The sequence below is a fragment of the Chionomys nivalis genome, chromosome 12 (assembly GCF_950005125.1).
Source record: "Chionomys nivalis chromosome 12, mChiNiv1.1, whole genome shotgun sequence".
In the NCBI taxonomy this organism is placed as follows: Eukaryota; Metazoa; Chordata; class Mammalia; order Rodentia; family Cricetidae; genus Chionomys; species Chionomys nivalis.
In genome coordinates, this window is record NC_080097.1 from 39384049 (window position 1) to 39403829 (window position 19781).

The 19781-nt window shown below is 42.2% G+C and overlaps 1 protein-coding gene across 1 annotated transcript in view; it reads right to left on the reverse strand.

Annotated features, from left to right (window-relative positions):
- Window positions 1–2721: 2721 nt before the first annotated feature.
- The window catches only part of Htr2a (5-hydroxytryptamine receptor 2A), a 63223-nt gene continuing 46163 nt past the window's right edge, over window positions 2722–19781 (reverse strand). The window contains exon 3 of the mRNA XM_057786880.1: window positions 2722–6864. Coding sequence (XP_057642863.1) covers window positions 6062–6864 — 803 coding nt within the window. The 3' untranslated portion in view covers window positions 2722–6061. The remainder of the gene's footprint in view (window positions 6865–19781) is intronic.

Consider the following 19781-nt stretch of genomic DNA (forward strand, 5'->3'; position numbering starts at 1 on the left):
GAAACAAGAGGTCGGCCTTTTACATATTTGTTTACAGTTGAGTGACTGAGTACATGGACTCAACAGGTGTGTGTGTGTGTGTGTGTGCGTGTGCGTGTGCATGTGTGTGTGTATCTCAATAATAATTTGAGAGGGAGTCAGGGGTACAGGAAAAGTTGGGGCAACAGGGGTAGAGGTAGAAAAAATATGAATACAATATGCATTTAGGAAATTCTATTTAAAAGTTCTTTCTAATGTTAAATTGTAAACATGTATATGAATTATGGACGATCCGGAGTCACCTGTTTTTCTGTAGATCATTTGTGAGACACCAGGAAAACATTACCAGTCTCCAGGTTTCTTTCTCATTTGTCTTCTTGGGGTCTAAAATGTTTGCCTTTGGTTTCTGCTTTTTAGATTATGTTAAGGGTGTCCACCTGAAGAGATGTCAATGATTCCCAAGCCCAAAAGCTTTAGTTTCTTTTAAAAGAGAGGCCTGCCTGGCAGGAACAAATACAGTCAAAAGACATTCTTGTGTCCTCATCTTTGACTGCCAGACTATTGAGACAAATGGGTCCCCAAGTAAACAGAATTTCTCCAAGAATCTCTTGCTGGAGAGGAAAATGTCCACACCCTGGAAACCAGAGAAAGAGTTTTTGTCAGTCAAAAGAGAAGCTTGTGTCTGGGGAACGACTTCCAGCTTGTTGTTAGGTGGTGATGCAGGGAGAGACTGGTGCGGAGACAAGGATGGGCAGGTACACACCTTGGAGAGCCGCTTAGCTCTCTCCTGCCTTCTGAATCTCTTCATCCCTCATCCAATAAACCCTCATTTATTGTTTTCACTATCAATTTGGCTCTTTCAATGGACTTATCAAGGATGAGTAACTGAATCTGGTTTGTTAGGCACAGATGGAATGTGACCAAAAATCTGGTGACGGTCTTTCAAATGGGACATTAAGTGGGTAACTTTAGGTAGACGCAATAGAGGGAGCCAGATGAAGGAACCTCTGCCTCATGGTAGCAGACATAAAAAGTGGTTCGAAGGTCAGAAACATTCATACAAAACAACAGAGAATTCTGAATAACTATATTGGAGGAAAAACACAGGTTCAGGCCCTTCCTAAGCTATGGAGTAGGTTCAAGGCCACCCTGGGCAACCTAAGACCCTCTCTACAAAGGAAGTTTAAAAGAGGACTGGGGGTACAGTTTGGTGCCAGATTGGTGGCAGGATACTTGCCTACCAGTGTGAGACCCTAGATGGAATCCTTAGTTTCATCACAATGAAAACAAGCAAAGAAAAACTAAAGCAAACCAACACATTCCTAACATTTCCAGTGTGTTGTAGGTTATCAGGGACAGCTATGGCTGTGATCAAATGGAGCCATGTTCTGTCAGTTAGGTAGCAGGGCCCAGCAGGCCCATTCTAGAGGCGATTCAGTGAGGTACATGGTGATAAGAATGACTCAATGTCATAGCCAAGTGTATAGAAGAAGCAAAGATAGAAACTGGGGTGTTTGGGTTCTGAAGGGACTCTTTCCAGCACTTGGATGAAGTTGGGAGAAGCATTTATGGATTTGAATCAGATGCCCCTGGCTTGAATGACCACTTTTCTTGCTAGCTGTGTGACTTTTGACACGTCACTAACTGAGCCTCACTTTTATCATCTTCAAAAAGACTATTCCTACCTTTAGGATCATGGCAAAGAGTTCATTTATGTAAAACGAGCAAAACAGACAGCTTAACGCCGGGCACACAGTAGGTGGATGCTCAATACATGAGGCATGAAAACCCGGGAAAAACCACTCTCTCTGTAATTATCTCTATACTTTCCTCATTTAAAATGTTTTGGAAACAGGGTATTATCTAACTCAGCCTGGCCTTGTAATCTGTAGGTATCCCCCAGCCTCTATCCTTCAGCCTCCACTCCTGAGTGCTGGGGTTATAGGCATGCAGCTATGAAGCCATGCTCTGTTTCTACTCTTAAAGGTGAAAAGATGACTCAGGTGATATTCTGGCCTATTTAATGATGCTATACGTCCTTGATTAACTGTGGTTCTTGTGTAGGTGTGTGTGTTTGTGTGTGTGTGTGTGTGTTTTCTCGGGCATGTATGGCAATGTACCTGTACACTTGTGGGCATGCCTCTATATCTCTTGGTGGTATCAATAATACACAGAGCAGCCACCTGTATATGGTAGAAACTGGACTCACGACCAATAAGCTCAAGAAGTTGCTGTGGGACAATGGTCTTGCACCTTGTACAGATGTTTTACTTGTATTTTAATAAAATACTGATTGGCCAGTAGCCAGGCAGGAAGTAGAGGCAGGGCAACCAGGCAGGAAGTAGAGGCAGGACAATGAGAACAGGAGAATTCTGGGAAGAGGAAAGGGTGAATCTGCAGTCATGACCCAGCCACAGAGGAAGCAAGATGAGAATGCCTCACTGATAAAGATACCAAGCCACGTGGCTAACACAGACAAGCATTATGGGCTAATATAAGTTATAAGAGTTAATAAGAAGCCTGAGCTAATAGGCCAACCAATTTATGTGTTTTCTTTGGGACTGAACGGCTGCTGGACTGGGTGGGTCAGAAACCTCTGTCAACAAGAAGTGAGGTTCTAGCTTTGTGATGTGGTGAAGTCAGAATTCCAGGCTTTCACTTTCTAACTGTCCTCATCTTGGAGATCTGGAAGGTTTGGACAATTCCTTTGAGCAAACACAGCTACTGACTCACTGTTTTTAATGTACTTTATTGGCAATTAATCATTCATTCATTCATTCTTTTGAAATATTTTAGAATAGATTAAAATCAGTACATAAAATAAATCTTCACTATGTTTGTTACATATGGCACAGAATAACAACACTTTATAAATACGCTTCATCAGTGCACGAAGTGGGAGAAGAACCCTTTTGCTAAAAGCAGTACGGTTGCAATTTGATTGGACTATGGTGGCACTTCCCAAAACTGACCATGAGATGGCGATGTGGCCAAATAGATTATGTAAGCTTTAACTGAGTGTTCCTTAACTATGGCATTGAACCCCTTAGGTCTAGAAGAAGCTATCATTCAACTTAAAGAAGAGTGAAGTCTGTTACTCTTTTAATAGTATTGACTAGAAATGAATCCTTTCATCACGGATCCCTAAATCATTAGAGGGCCATTGCTCCCCCTACTGGGGAGAGGAGGGTATCTGAAAAGCCACAGAAGTCAGGAAGGACCCAGACTAAAGAGAGGCCTTAAGCTACCATTCAATTTAAGATTAATTCATGGAACACAGATGATTGTTTTCAACACCCTGATAAAACTGTGTGAAAATCTTTCCATACCATGAAAGCAACTTCCAGTTTATTTAAAGGGCATCTCTGTTACACAGTGACCTCCCTTGGCAGTCATGGAAGGTCATAGGAATATTAGAACATGAATTCACATTTAGATCAACATGATTCAAACATGCACATGTGTATGTTTTCACCGACTTGCTCTTCTTCCATATAAATATATAAATATTGAATAAAGTGCATGGGAACATGTCTGTACATATATACAGGCACACATTTTCTTATATACACTTCAATAGATACTTACAGAGAGAAAAACCACATACACACTGGTAATATATGTGTAGTCAAAAGACATCTGCCAGGCAGTATTTATGTTCAATCCTGATGAATTAAGTCCGTGGATTTGAATCTGTAATCTTTTCCTTAATGCATATTGACACGTTTGAAACTAAGGCAAAACGCAGAACTTCTGCCCACTTCTATTTTTAGCAGTCATTAGGGTCTAGTCATTAAGGACTAACTCCTTTTCAATACAACCTCGGTACTAGAGACGCACTATCAATTCTATCTGAAGTTCCTGTAAGGACAAACTTGGGAAAACCTTGATGCATTTCCAACTTACGCAATGAAGCTTCCTATATTCTTTAATTCCCCAAACATGTAACATTTCCCAAAGACTTATAGCAAAACACCTTTATAGTCGATAAAAACCCTTCAGCATTTTATCCTGTATCTATCGTCTGTCCCAACAGAAATGTGCAATTTACCCTTGGGCATCACAGTGTCAAGGTGGACCAACGGTGACTGATTCTCGTTAGTCTGTAATAGCCATTTCTACATTATGGTAACTGATATTTGCTTTTTTTAAAAAAAAATTAATTTAATTTATTTATTTTGGTTTTTCAAGACAGGGTTTCTCTGTAGCTTTGGAGCCTGTCCTGGAACTAGCTCTTATAGATTAGGCTGGTTTCAGAACTCACAGAGATCTTGCCTGCTTCTGCCTCCCAAACATGAGATTAAAGGTGTGCGCCTCCACCGCCCAGCTGTATTTGCTTTTTCATTGGGAACTAGTGTCTTTCAGAGTAAAATGAATGCAGTTTTAGAGGGAAGGAATGAAAATATTGCTTTAAGCCTTGATAGTCATGGACTGGATCCAGTATGAGGTGTTTATTTCTATACGTCAGTTCAAATCCTTGATTCAATTTTTCCCCCCATTTCCTTGCCTGCTTGGTAAATGAGGAAAACTGAAATAAAATATTCTCAGGAGTGCATATAAACTCTTTTCTGAATCAGGTAAAAAAAGAAACTGAACTGATTGATTCTCAAAACAAATCCGCTCATACTTTTGATAACAACCAATTAAGTTGTCCTTTGTTAAATGCAAAGATCTTATGCATTTCTTTTTATATCCTTAGCAACTAAGAAATTGCTCCACTCCTAAGATACACTCAGTAGATCACTGTTAAGCTAACCTGTTTTAATAAATAATATAAATACATCAATCTCAAAGTATCATGTTTTTAAAGCCTATATTTATTTATTTACTTTTTGGAGACAGGGTTTCATGCTTTCCACACTGACCTCAAACCTGGTAAACATCTGAGAATGACGTGGAAGTCCTGATTCTCTCACCTGCATCTCCAAGGGACTAGGATTACTGGCTTGTACCACGGCTTCACAAAGCACTGGGGGTCCAAGGTAGGGCTTCCTGCGTGGTGGATGAGCACTCATCATTAGAGCTACATCCCCTGCCCTTTGAAATCAGTTTTACCTGATTAAGTGTCAGTAGAAAAATCACTTGATTTTTTAATTTTATTTATTTTTAATTTTTACAGAAATAGCCTAAGAAACTACAGCTAACAGCGAGAAACCTGAGTTTATTGCTTAGCTGGGACAGTCAACTCAATGTACTGGTCGCAGCTCAAAGGGCGCATGCGCAATGCAGTGGTTCCGTAGAGCGTGACCAAACACCTCCAGGATGCTTTTTTTTTTTTTTTTTTTTTTTTTTTTTTTTTTTTTTAAAGCAATTTCTAGAACTGTATTTCGAAAAGCGAAATTATCCTTTGATAGTTTACGGAGATGAAAATATAAGAAACAAGACCACATTGCAAATTCAGGTAAAGCCCAAGAAGTAGAAGAGAAAGCAGCGCGTTATCGAATAACATTTAAAACCCTTCCACATCTGAGAATTAAATGGCAAACGCAGCAGATGCCAGCGATCATGTGAACACTTCAAAATGACATCTATGAAAAGGCAAGAATGAAAAATATTGTCAAGTATTTCAATTAATTGTATTAGCAATACAAATTTCGTAATACTGTCTATTTTCTATTTTCAAAATATGCATCATGGTGAATTTTAAACGCTTTTTTTTAAAAAAAAAGAGGCTATTCACTATTTTCATCATTTCTAGCTATTTTTATATACAATAATCGGTCACCAACTCACTCCCAAGCCACCCATCAACAACAGGGCTGCAAGGTTTCTATTTGATAATCGAAATTAGCTGGGATTGATTTTATGCCTCATAATTGTACAGTAAAGGAAAATGGTTTTTAAAGATCTCACTGACAATGTTAAAAGGACAATGATAAAACCCTAACACTCCTAGCTCAGATGCTGTCAGGACATTGTCCCAGTGTGCACTGTGACACGCTGCTCCTCGGACACAGAACACAATGAGGCATAGGCTGTTGAGTCACTGGGGTGCTCTCATTTGTCCCAGTCTCCGTACCCCTGCCCCCACACGCAAGGGTTAAAACCTTGTTCAAGTGCAGTTGTCAGAGCAACCAGTCCATCACACGCTGCTAATCTTTTCATTTACTGTGTTGATATTGTCTGTACACGTCTCTTCTGAGGGTTGTTTTCCTAGAGTAACCATAGAGCAGTCGTTACCTGTTGGTTCAGTGTCTTCCTCTGAGTTCTTTTTCTGCCCTCCCTGGAGTTGACTAGACTTGTATGCCAACGTGGGTATGGTGTTCACTAAAATTAGCTGCAGGGGCTTTCTGTTCTCCTTGTACTGACATTGAATGTACCGCGAGAAAGCAGACCTGTAAGTCTTATTGAACAGGGTATAGACCAGTGGATTGACAGCAGAGGAGAGGTAACCAATCCAGACGAACACGTTGAGGAGGGCTCCGATGACATTTTCGTTGCAGGACTCCTTGCAGATGACGGCCATGATGTTGGTGATGAAGAAGGGGCACCACATGACAACAAACAGAAAGAACACGATGCCCAGCACCTTGCACGCTTTTTGCTCATTGCTGATGGACTGCATCGTCCTCCTGCCTGCGTAGGAGCCTGGCTCCCTGTGGATGGACCGCTGGAAGAGCTTTTCGGAGGACATAGAACTCTGAGGGAGGAAGCTGAAGGAGGCTAATTTGGCCCGGGTGCTGAGGTCGCTCACACACAAGGTGGCTTCTTTCTGAAGTGACTTGATAGTGAGGAAGTAGGTGATCACCATGATGGTTAAGGGGATGAAAAATGCCACGAAAGAACCTATGAGGACAAAGTTGTCATCAGCGAGCAGGCAGCTCCCCTCCTTAAAGACCTTCGAATCATCCTGCAATCCAAAGACTGGGATCGGCATGGATATACCTGGAAGAGGATGGAAAGCAAGACACGTGATCAAGATATTGATATGCTGGCTGGTCAAAGAATAAATACCAACTTACCGTAAGGGTTTAATAATGAGAGTTGGGCTAATTCTTACTCTATATGTACTTATTAAATGGCAAAAACATACACAGAGGTAAAAGGTAGCAAATAAAAATGACCACTATCACCACCATCCGGAGATCAACAAACTGCCACGGACAATTTCATGCTGTTTGTTTAAGCACACGTCACATATATCATGCAAGCACTCACTGGGAGACAGAACAAGTTTATTATACTTTAGCAACAATTTTGTAACTTTTCATTTCACATTATGTTATCAACATACCTTACTTTGCAAAGTTGCAAACCTAACGTATTTTCTTTCTAGCAAATTTGAAAAATACAAAAAAGTAACAGCGAATAAAGGAACTAGCACTTATTTTCACCACCGTGGGTCCTAGGTTACATTTCTTTTGTTTACATGACATTTCCTAGGCAGTTTTAGATCTTCCTCTTCCACTTAATACTCATTATACAAATGAATTGCTTTTGCTTCTTAAGGCAGGGTCTTTCCTAGCCTAGGTTAGCTTCAAACTCACCTTGATCCTCCTGCTTCGGGCTCATTAGTGTGTGAGCCAACATGAACAGTTTTAAAGTTAAACAGATTTTTAGATTTTTTGAAATAACACCTTCTGATACTAATTTCAAGTCATCCAGGTGAATTTTGGTTAGTTTTACAAAGCTTTTTATCTTGGAAAATGTTAACATCGGCAAACCCCCCCCAAAGAACAGAGGCAAGAGCTGTCCCAAGGAAGCCACAGAGCTCTTACAGTTGGGAATATGGTGTCATCCAGGTCCTCACCTGGGACATCCCTCCTTAGTTTGAAGCAAACCTCAGACATCACATGATTAAACACGTGCACATCGTATTATGTAGATCTAAAAGTGACAAGCTTTCGGAGAAACCTATGATCACATACTGGCTTCATCCTAAAGATATTTAGTGTTTCCTTCACATCATGAAATACAGAATTCATGTTCAGACTTCTCATTGTTTCCATAAAAATCATATATTTTCATAGCAGAGTGCCCAGTAGGATGAACAAAGAAAGGCAGCTGTACACTTTTATTGTCAAATGTATGACTTAGGCACAAAATGCTAAAGTACGTGGGAATACAAGCTTGCAGCCAACCAGTTGCTCTATACTCAGATTTGGGTCACCTATCACGGTCCTGCAGGTATACGCTCAGGCAGAGGAGTACAGCAGTGAGGAACAGCACAGTTGGTTCTGATCTTGCTGATTTCTCCCCATGGTGATTGGACCCTACTTCGTGAAGGCAGCTTGACCAAGATGGGAGGAGATTTTGTTCCCTTTTTGGAGCTCAGGAGATCCAAAAGAGGCTGGGTAAGGCAACACAACCATGGTTGCCCTTCTTATTCTGTTATTTTCTCTGCCACAAAGGCAGCGTCAGGAGAATGGGGAAACAGAAGAAACAACTGCACTACTCAGTTGGTTTGCTTCTTTAACCAGGGGGTAGACACTCTGTTTCCTTCCAGCACTTTCCAGTATTTTCAGTTTCCTGAATGAAAGAGAGTCTTGGTTGTACTTCCAGCTGCTGATAGCCCAAGTCCAGCTTTCAGGCCAGCTCATCCCAGAGTCAGGACCACTCTTTAACCCTTGCCTTGCCAGTCGACAGGAAAGAAGTTTCCTTTGAGAATGTGTAACACAATCACTGAAGCCGCAGTAACAACAAGAAAACAAGAGAAAAACAGCCAAAGTCTGCATGGTCAGAAACGAGTTTGGCTCTCCCCAAACACAGGTGTGACTGTCCTAACATCCAGCTGTTGGGAGGGACAGGAGCTGGAACTTAGAGTTACACTTGACAGGGACATCTGTCCATCTGTCTGTCTCCCTGTCCTCTCTCTCTCCCCCTCCCCCTCTCTCTCTTAGCTTGCCCACAGTCTGGGCCCACATGGGAGCCAAGGTTGACAACTTCCTTAATTTTTTGAGACAGGGTCTCTCACTGAACTGAGAACTTGCCATTTCAGCCAGACTGGATGGCCAGTGAGACCCTGGATCTGTCTGTCTTCATCCTGCTAGACTGATGGCCAGTGATAACCAGGATCTGTTTGTCTTCATCCAGCTAGAATGATGGCCAGTGAGACCTTGGATCTGTCTGTCTCCAGCCTGCTAGACTGATGGCCATTGAGGCCCTGATCTGTCTGTCTCCATCCTGCCTCTCTCTCTTGCTGTCAAGCCCAGATTTTTTTTTTCCGTCTCTGGGTTTTTATTTTTTTATTTTTTTTATTCTTTTTTAATTAAAATTTCCAACTGCTCCCCGTTTCCCATTTCCCTCCCCCTCCTTCCATATATTGCCCCCTCCCCCGCTCCCCTCCCCCTATCCCCACTCCTCTCCTCCTCCCCCCAGTCCATTCCCCCTCCCTCTCGATACTGAAGAGCAGTCCAAATTCCCTGCCCTACAGGAAGACCAAGGTCCTCCCACTTCTATCTAGGTCCAGGAAGGTGAGCATCCAAACAGGCTAAGCTCCCACAAAGCCAGTTCATGTATTAGGATCGAAACCTAGTGCCATTGTCCTTGGCTTCTCATCAGCCTTCATTGTCTGCCATATTCAGAGAGTCCAGTTTCAACCCATGCTTATTCAGTCCCAGTCCAGCTGGCCTTGGAGAGCTCCCAATAGATCAGTTCCACTGTCACAGTGGGTGGGTGCACGCCTCGTGGTCCTGATTTCCTTGCTCATGTTCTCCCTCCTTCTGCTCCTCATTTGGACCTTAGGAGCTCAGACCGTTGCTCCAGATTGGGTCTCTGTCTCTCTCTCGATCCATCGCCAGATGAAAGTTCCCGTGCCATTCTCCTTGGCCTCTCGTCAGCTCTCATTGTCCGCCACATTCAGAGAGTCTGGTTTTATCCCATGTTTTTTCAGTAGCAGTCCAGCTGGCCTTGGTGAGCTCCCAATAGATCGGCCCCACTGTCTCAGTGGTTGGGTGCACCCCTCATGGTCCTGTCAAGCCCAGATTTTTGCATGGGTGTTTGGGGTCCACATTTGGGTCCTCATGCTTGCCTGGCATGTGCTCTGCCCCTGAACTGTTTTCCTAGCTTCATAAGACTCTTTCTGAGTGCCATTTGCCCATAACTCCATAGGCTTCAGTGAGGATCCTTGTCACTTGTCTATGCAAGGTCATCCCAGTTTGTTGTTGTTGTTGTTACTGCTTTGTTTTTGGAAGGTGAACATAAATGACGTCAGGGATACTGTTTGTGGGAAACCACTCTTCATTTACCACCTGTGTGTCCCTTCCACACTGTTGAGAACATCCTCTGAGCGAAGAGTTGTGGTGTAGGGGAACCCTCCTCTGAGACCCTCTGGTCCCTCACCAAATCCAGTCTTATGTTCAGACTCCATGATTAGAATGGATACACTGGACATTGTTTCAGATGGACTTGGGTTTGAGTCTTGGCGATTGCTCTGGGCCCCTGGGCTGATGTTCAGCTCTCCTACGGTATGAGGCTGGTGCCAGCAAGCCTTCATGGATGGAATGGGGATAAAATGGATCAAATGTGCAGAGCATCAGTGTGGTGCCAGGCCTAAAGGAGATAGAGCAGCAAATGACAAAGCAGGTGGAAATAATTTTCTTGGTGGAATTACTCAGAAAACAAAATCAACATCATTTTGTTCTAAACTATTTTGCTTAGGTTTTTCACATTTGCTTTTATATAATAGAGTTTATGAACCAAAAGAAAAAAGAACAGTGTTTTGGCTGTTTACTATTGGCTATGTAAAAATGATGTAATTATTAGCTTCTGCCAGGGTCATGGGAGGTCTCAATCAATTTTAATTTGGTATGGCTAGCACTGTTGATTACTTTTCTAATGTGATGAATTACAGCCATTACTATTAGTCATGATGCATCTAAACAAAATATCAACTGTCCAAAAGGGTATATGATTTTGTTATTAAATTCTTGGGTGTTCATTTTATTGATTAATACAAAGGAAGTTCCCACCTTGAAAGTGTTTTGGCCTATTATTTATGACCCAGTAATTTATAATGAGTGGCCATGTTCAATGAACCAGAATGTAGGACAGTCTGAAACATCCAATCCCTCAATCATTTGGAACTTGCTATTGTGTCTTGGGTTGATGAGACACACGAATTATACACACCCAGTGGGATGTTTTGATTTTTGCAACCCCGGAAGGAAAGGGTGATGGAACCATTCCCATAGACACAGAGATTCTCCCTCTAAAATATCTGAGATAAGAAGCTTCCTCGGGAGGATATAGTAGAAGGTCATCAGCAGGGTTGTTATGTACTTGGAGAGGACACCTTGATTTGGATGGGGGACAATCATGTTCATGGGTCTTTAGATGGCCCATTTCTCTTCATGAGCAACAAAACGACCCTGATTACTGCTGATAACCATTTGTTTGTAGCGTTTTAGGAAGAAACGCTGGGGTCAGCAAATGTTTGTAAAATACTGGTCGAAAAGTTAAAGCAATACTCTAGAAAGAAGGGAAGAAAGTTTTGTCAAAGAACTAAGGCATGTAGATAGGCTTTGTGTGCACAAAAAGGCACGCTAAAGCATGCTCCTACCAAGAGAGACAAAGATACTGGCTGACAGCCAAGAGTATGGTCACAGTCTTCTCAAGTGCATTCATTTTCTGGCTGCTTTGTTTGATAATAGTGGTTTTTGGAGACCTGACATCTCCTCTCACTGAAATTTCTGCAGATTAAGCATTTTGTTTTATGAACAAACAGTCAGTAGCTTGAACTATGTGACTCTGCATCTCTTTTAATAAGTTCTTCCCCTTCCCCCCGCCGAGGAGTAGAAAACAGCAATCTAAATTCACTAAAGGTAGTGGATCTTCTGTGAACATTTTTTATTCCTCTGCATTAACATTCAGACAGTGACGTGAACTGGGAAACATGGACACTAAGAACGCAAAGACTCTGGAGGGTGTTCTCTTTGAGCTCGGCTCTCTGCTTGCTTTGCAAGTAAAGTTCACATCGCTAGTTAGCGCCATACCGTGGACTAAAGAATCTTAACTCTGAGCTATTGGATGTGACAGATGGGCTTTTCCTTTTAATCCTACACTTTTATGATTTAGGATCTTGCAACTAATGGTTCCTTTGTGGCAACTACTTTTCTTGAGATACAAGAAGTTTGAAGTATTAGGTAGTAAGGGTCTCATGGGATGTTGAGAGTTGGGGGTGGGGTTTTCAGTGGAGAGAGAGCAGAGATGATAGAAACGGGTATTTCAGGGCCTCGAGGACTGTTTTGAGTTATGGGTTTCAATTTCCCTCAGATTGTTACCTTTTCTTTGAATTTGAACATCTGACTTTTTTTTAATTAGAAGAGAGGATTTACTAGCAGTTTTGCAGAAAGTATCATAAGCCAACACTGCAGGATAATCTTCAGGCTGCAGGTAAGGGAAAATTGAGGAAGGACGGGGAAACTGGAAATGGCACCCTCAAGCCTGCCAGCTCCAGTGTGTGGCCACATTTCAGGATACTTTACACAGTCATTCACTCTCCACTGACTTTTTTTTTTAACAAATTGGATAAACACTACCCAGACCACCCTAAGAGTTGCCAAGAATTTCGCCATATGGAGATGAAAATTGGCCCTAGCCAGCTTATGCAACTTACTTAGAATTGCACAGAAATTTAGAGACGAAATTAAGACTTCTACCAGTCTTTTAATTTTAATGGCTAATATTTAAAAAACTGATTTTATAGTAGTTATAAAATCTATGACTATATCAGAGTTCATTAATGTTGGTTTGAGGAAGTCCCCAGTAATCCTAGAAAACCTTTAACTGGCACAGACATGTGTTTATGTATAGTCTATGATAGAACTTCAACAGATTATCTGAAAACTTTTAGCAACCAACATCGTTATCACTAAATCTCAAGATGCTGCATGTACAGTACACACACATACACACTTATATACCTACTCATATACCTACACACAAGTACATACATACATATATATTATATATACACCAACAATACACACACACACACACATACACATACACCCTTCTTCAGTGGATTCTCTGAACTTTGAATCTTCACTCTTAATCTCAAAATATGTGTCTTCTGGTGAGACATTGTGTTTTTGAGGCTAGAAATTAGGAAGACAATTTTAAATCCTCACTTGGTCTCTGCCACTTATAACAGTTGTCCCCAACTTTGGTTGTACATTAGAGTCACAGGTGTATATATAATATATATGTATGTATGTACATGTGTGTAGGTATATGAGTAGGTATGTAAGTGTGTATGTGTGTGTACCCAAGGAGCTTTTTAAAATGATGGTGCCTGGGCCTTATTCCTGACTGATTTACAGAGTTTGAGAACTATGAATGCCCAGGCTCTGTCTTGACATTGAAGCAAAAACCATGCCAGTGACCTCTGAGAGCTAAGCAGTGTGTAATGCAGAGGCTTGCTGCCCAGTTACCCAATCTCAGGTTCTTGGTTCAGTGGCTCCTGGTTCTGCTGGCCCTCTCTGTTTTGTAGCAAAGGGACCATGCTTGGACACTGTCATGATCTCCCATGGGAAGGGAGGTAGAACTCTGACTTGGAGATTCAGATTGTCGGCAGCAACTCCAACTCCCAGAAGTCCATCTACATGCTTCTTGTTCCAGGCAAGCTTTATTTACATTTACTATTTTTGCCTCTTGAAAATATAAATCTCCGAATCATAGCAAATAATCGAAATCATTAAAATTTATTCTTAAAAATTCCTATGTTAATATTGTGGGAAGGGCACATGTGTGAGAAGATCAGAGGATGATTCTGTGCAGTTGGTTCTCCCCTCCCTGCTGTCAGTTCTGAGGACCGAACTTAGGTCTCAGGCTTAGGCAGCAAGCACCTGCTGAGCCATTCCACTGCCCCTAAAACAAATTATTATAACCTTGCTTTGCTGTTGAAACCACAAATCAGAAAAGAACTTTGGGTGATGGTTATGTAATTTAACCTGATTCAATTATCCTATATCAGATATATCCATCAAAACTCATATTATACAGTTATAATAAGTTATTTTCAGTCTAAGAAAATATTAATAAAAACTCAAATATATGGTTTCTTTTAAATCAGCATATGACAGTTAGTGTTGTCCAGCATTACCAAGTGTTCTTTTCTCAGCTGAGTATTTAGCAACATGCTCATCAACGATTTATTCCGGCAAAGGTCATGTCTGGTCCATATTATTGAACCCCCATCTTTTATTGCAGCTTCCCTGAATTTCTACTGTCAGGTTTTTTTGAATAAATTCTACACGGGATACATCTCATTTTGGCAACTCCAGTCTGCAAGGTATGTGTAGAAACAGTCATGGCGTCTGGGAAACTAGACAGCTATGCGTGGCAGCTATGTGTCCATAGAACAGGTCTGATAGATGCCAAATCTGCCTATGGGTTTACACACCCATATAACCAGACTATACAATAGAGGACCCACAATGTTTCTAATTCTGAAGCAATTACCAATCACTCAGCTCACCCTAAGGCCTTTGCGATTTTGTCTTCGTGTAATTCAAAATTCTTAAATTTTCTCCTAATTGTGTAGCCTTCTTGCTCTGGCTCTTTGTCTTCAAGTCTGGAGGTATTCAGAACAGCATTGTACCTGGTTTGTCTTTAAGGCTAGTTGCATAGTAATTCAAGACGTTCTAAGACCCGTCTCCCTGCCCATGCGTCTCCCCCCAGTGACTCGGCTGATATAAGGCTGTGCCCTGTTGCTAGTAAGAGACATTCCTTTTTGTGCACCTAGTAACATTGGAGGGTTGGCCTTAACACAAATTCAAATGGCTTTGGACAGAGGTGGGTCCATGTGGACCTTGGTTGTCATGAAAGAGGCCTCAGGGAATAGCTTAGGGGTGCTAGTCTGAGGGTAACATGATGCATATATCCTGGTATGTTCTTAAAAGTCTAGCATCAAGGGGCACTGCAAATAGGAATGAGTAAACAGAGAATCACATCTCCTTTCTCCTCTGGACCAATTCTGATGCTCTCTACTTCTCCAAATGCTTCACAAACGACCAGGATTTCTGTCAGGCAGGGTCTTGGGTAAGGCAGGGGGCTATGTATCTGGGGGTGGGAAACCTGTCTCATGGATACATTTGCAAAGAAAGCAGACTTTTTATTTTGTATGGTTACCACATATGATATTGGGTTGGGTGGGGACTGTATTCCCAAGATGCCACCAGTCTCTTCCAAGACATTTCTCAAGGCATATCCCCCAACTGTGAAAGCTTTCCAAAATTATTTCTCTCACTCCAATACGATCTTTATTGAGTACCAGTATCAGAAGAAAGCAAAATGGTGACCTATGCGAGGCGGAAGCACTACCCACAGGACGAGGAGTAGACTACTCAGACAGCTAAAACCACGGGGTTGTGGGCACAGGTGTCCACAGTGCCATGTGGAAAGCAAGAACCTGGTTCAGTTCCTTTCCACTCTGACTCCTGGGCTGGGGTTTTGGCCCCTTATTTTCCTTAAAGCTGTTTCTCAGATAAATTGATTAGTGGGAATTTAGAGAGTCACATAGTGGGGGAAAGGCAAGATTTAAGGTTTGTCTCCTGATTGTACATCGCTAGCTGAGTGACCTTAGGCTGTGGAATTTTAATGATTCTACCTGTAATATAAGGAATACTAAGAGAGAGAGAGAGAGAGAGAGAGAGAGAGAGAGAGAGAGAGAGATCCATCCTGATCTTCCTGTAATGAGGAAATAGTGATGCACTGGTACAGAATTATTTTGTAAACTTCTATAAAAGCAATTACAATTCACTTTATGCTGGCAGGATTCTGTAGGTGACACAAAGGGCATATGAGAAGCTTCGGGAAGCCTGGGATCTTACAGGGGAAATTAAATGTGCATACGTAATTTATTAAGGAGGCGGTGCAGCAGGAAATGAGATCAAGAGACAGAGCAGGAGACCTGGGTGAGTACAGCTGCATGATGGCCAACTGCGATGCTCATAGTGGGTTCGCATTTCTGAGGCGGGGCAGTCATGGAGGAGACAGCCCCTGAGCTGGCCCTGTGGCTGAGTAACATCTGGATGGGCTTCTGGACTGAAGGCAGGGTCCAAGAGGTGATCTGCATGCACCCTGACTGAGGAACACCTGGCCTCGTGCATCCCAGGAGGCAAGCGCCTGACCCTGTGTATTTTGGCATAGGTGTGCCTGGCCTCACTGTGGGTTAATGCAATCTCCAGTTTATTCTGAAACAGCAGGCTCAGAAGAAAGCACACATATTTCCTTTGTTTTGTTTTTGTTGTCTTTTTTTTTTCTTTTCTTTTTTATGCTGGACTGAAACCCAAGGCCCTGCCTATACTCATCAAGGACGCCCCTACTGAGCTACAAACTAAGTTCCTCATGCATGTAGGGCCTCCATCTGGGTCAGCAATCAGTTTGGGCCATTTGACCATCAATTGACTATTTAATTGAATCTCCACTGAATGAGGTACTTAGGGATGAAAGAGGAAGAAGGGGATTTACTATAAATAGTTATTTTATAATCTAAGAACTTTCCTGGTCATCAGATCATCAGTCCCAGAGAAGACTAGGGGGGAGAGAGAGGGGGAAGCAGGCAGACCCAGGGCTACCACCAACATCACACGGCTATAAACATGACATATTCAGGGAAATCTGCTTTTACTTGGAACTTTGTCGTTGCTGTTGGAGAGTACTATAATGAGTACTAGCACATTCGATCTTAAGACTTGTTTACACATTTAAAATTCATTAAAGAGCCTGGAAGCTTTTTGTTTTAGGAGGTTTTAAGTATCTATTGTTTCAGAAATCCAAAAGAGCACTTTAAAAGCAATCATTCATTGATTCATTTAATAATAAAATATCATATATCAACATGATAGCATATTTTAATCAAAGAAGCTCCTGTTTTTTCCCAAACACATGGGAAGTGATGCTGTTTTGTAAGTGAATATCTCTTCACCATTGAGTTTAATAGAAGATGGTGGGTTCATGCGACTCCATCTGCTTCCACCTTGGTGTTATCACAGACTCTTGTTGCTGGAGATTGCACGCTGTCCTCATAAGAGGATGAGAAGGAAGGAGGCAAATGACATCTTGAAAATATCACTGATCCCTTTGGACTTCCTATGAGTCTCTGGGATTCCCAAAGAGCTACACAGCCCACTTAAAGCCACTGAGGTAAGAGAGATGGGCAATTAGCTTACAACAGAAAAGCCCAGTTTGGATCCCCTGTTATTTGAAGCAAGGCTCTTCCCTTGTCTGAGTTTCCTCTGTAAAACAAGGGTTGCTCAGTAATGTCCCTTGAAAGGATTGTCCTCAGGAGGAGAAATGAGACTCTCTGTACCATTAGTGGCCATTGTGACACTATTTAACAGCTGGCAAAGAGAAAAATGCTCTGTCACCTCCCTTAATGCTTGGAGTTCATTCCGTCTGAAATCCCCGCTATAGCCCAAACCTCCAGCCACCCTTGTCTGGTTCTAATAGCATGCTACTATCCTTACAACTTTGGAGATATGTGCATAACTTCACTCCTATGCACAAATGTTTTTTATTAACATCAAATATTAACTTCCCAGGACAGAGACTGCAAGTGCTGAACATGACCTCTGGGGAGGGAACAACGGAGTCATCCACGGACATTGAATATGGGTGCAAATGCAAAAAATATGAGCATGACTTAAGAAAAGACATGAGGTTTCAGATGTGCAGAACGAGGAGAAAAGAGATGCTCACTGTGGCTTTTGTCTCTGGACCTTCTGATAGGTGGGATTTCTTAGCTGGCGTTAGGGCTCCTGGGAATTAGTATGAATGATCCTCTTCCTAAGAAGTTCCCAATGAAAGGTCTGCCTTGCTTTCTTTGTTAGTGGAAATCTTTGGATTTAAAAAAGGGTAGCTGATTCTGGCTGATGTAGCAGAAACTGAGCCTCATAAAGTGATACTGAGCCTATCAAGGAATGCGGGAAAGGACTGGGCTCCAGGATAAAAATCTCAGGATTGAAAGTGTACTGCAGGTGCAAGGGTTGGTTTAGAACATTAGCTGATCTTTGTCCACTCTGTGCTCATGAGACCACGGAAGTGTCCCTTCTGCATTTGGGCCTTAGGGTATCTGAACCAACACTGGGTAACTGCTTCATCCTGTCTGTTCATTTCCCTCCTTCCAAAGTCGGAGTCTGACCAGTACATTTCTCCTGGCTCTAAGTCTAGGTCCTAGGAAGAGCCAGAAAGTAAGAGTTCTGAGAAGCTTTGGAGTTCCCAGGAACCTCTTCCAAATATTGAAGTCATGGTGAGAACAGTCATAGCTCTGGAGTGCAGTGGCTGGCACCCACTTCCACAACATGAAGTAAGAGATGCTGTTGTGGAAACGAACTGTGTAAAGGTGTGCAACATTGGCTTATGCTGTGGATTATCACTTTAAGTGTGTAAAGGTGTGTTGCATTTGTTCACGCTGCCTTGTTTAATGCTGTAAGGATGTGTTACATTTGTGCTGCATTTGTTTAGTCATGGTAAGATGTGTTGCTATTTCACGTTGCCTGCCTAAGGCACTTGATTGGTCTAAAAAAAGCTGAACAGTTAACAGCTGGACAGGAGAGAAATAAGTGAAGCTGGTAGGCAGAGAGAATAGACAGGAGCAGAAATCTAGGCTCGAGAGAAAAGAAGAAAACAAGGGAAAAAGAGAGGGACATGCCCTAGGCCAGAAGTTAAACAGCTGCCAGCCAGATATAAGAATCAATGAAAGTAAGATATATAGAAGGGGAGAATGGTAAAAAACCCTGAGGCAAAATGTAGCTGAAGGGAACCAGGTTCATTTAAGTTACAGAATAAAAGCTAGCCAGAAAGAAGCTAAGCTAGGCTGAGTATTCATAACTGACAAGAAGTGTCCTTGTTATGATTTGAGATTTGGTTGGTGGCCTAAAAAAATGCCTGGTACAATATTCAACTGCTGTAATGGTCTATTTCAGAGGTGCTGATGATAAAGTTTCTGTGCCCCCCCCATTTCCCACTTCTCTTGGATTTTATTCTTTTACAGTGGCCTTTGCAGTTAGCATAGGGTCAAGTAGTTAATACTTAAAAAAAAAAATAGGACTAGAAAGATGGCACAGTTGATAAAGTGCCTACCATACAAACACAAGGGCCTGAGCCTCAGAGTCTGCTAAAACCTAGGTACAGCAGCACACACCTGTAACCCAGAACTCCAAGGTGGTGCAGAGATGGGAAGGGCCTTGGTACTTGTTGGCCAGCCAGCCTAGCTGAATCAATGGAATCCAGGTTCAGCGAAAGATTCTGGCAGAGCTGGGGAGATGGCTTAGTGGGTAGGAGCCTTTTCTGGATGAAGACCTCAGTTCAAATTCCCAGCCCCCATCTGGAAAGCAGCGCTTGGGCACGCATGCCTGAAACGCTCGCACAATATTGAGGATGGAGACAAGAGGATCACTGGGACTTTCTAGACACCAGCCTACTTTTAGGCTTAGTGAGAGACCTTATCTCAAAAGAATAGGGTGAAGAGTGATAAAGCAGTACATTCAAGGTCCTCCTCTGACTTCTCCACATTCCCATGGCATATATGCCTGTACACACACACACACACACACACACACACACACACACACAATCAAAGAGGACACTTGATATTGACCTCTGGCCTCCACAGGCATGTGTACACACATCTGCAACACCTCCATTCCTCCATGCACACACACATGAACAAATTTATAGACATACACACACACATACATCAGTCAGTCTGGAGACACAAACCGCTTCCTGACAGCTGTGAACACACTCCTGGGGGCTGTGTTTATAACTTAGTAACATATCAAGGCTATGAGGTAGGATGGGGGCTGGCTGGAAGACCGGTGCTAGGTAGATGGTAATATCGGTGTTGAATTAAAAGG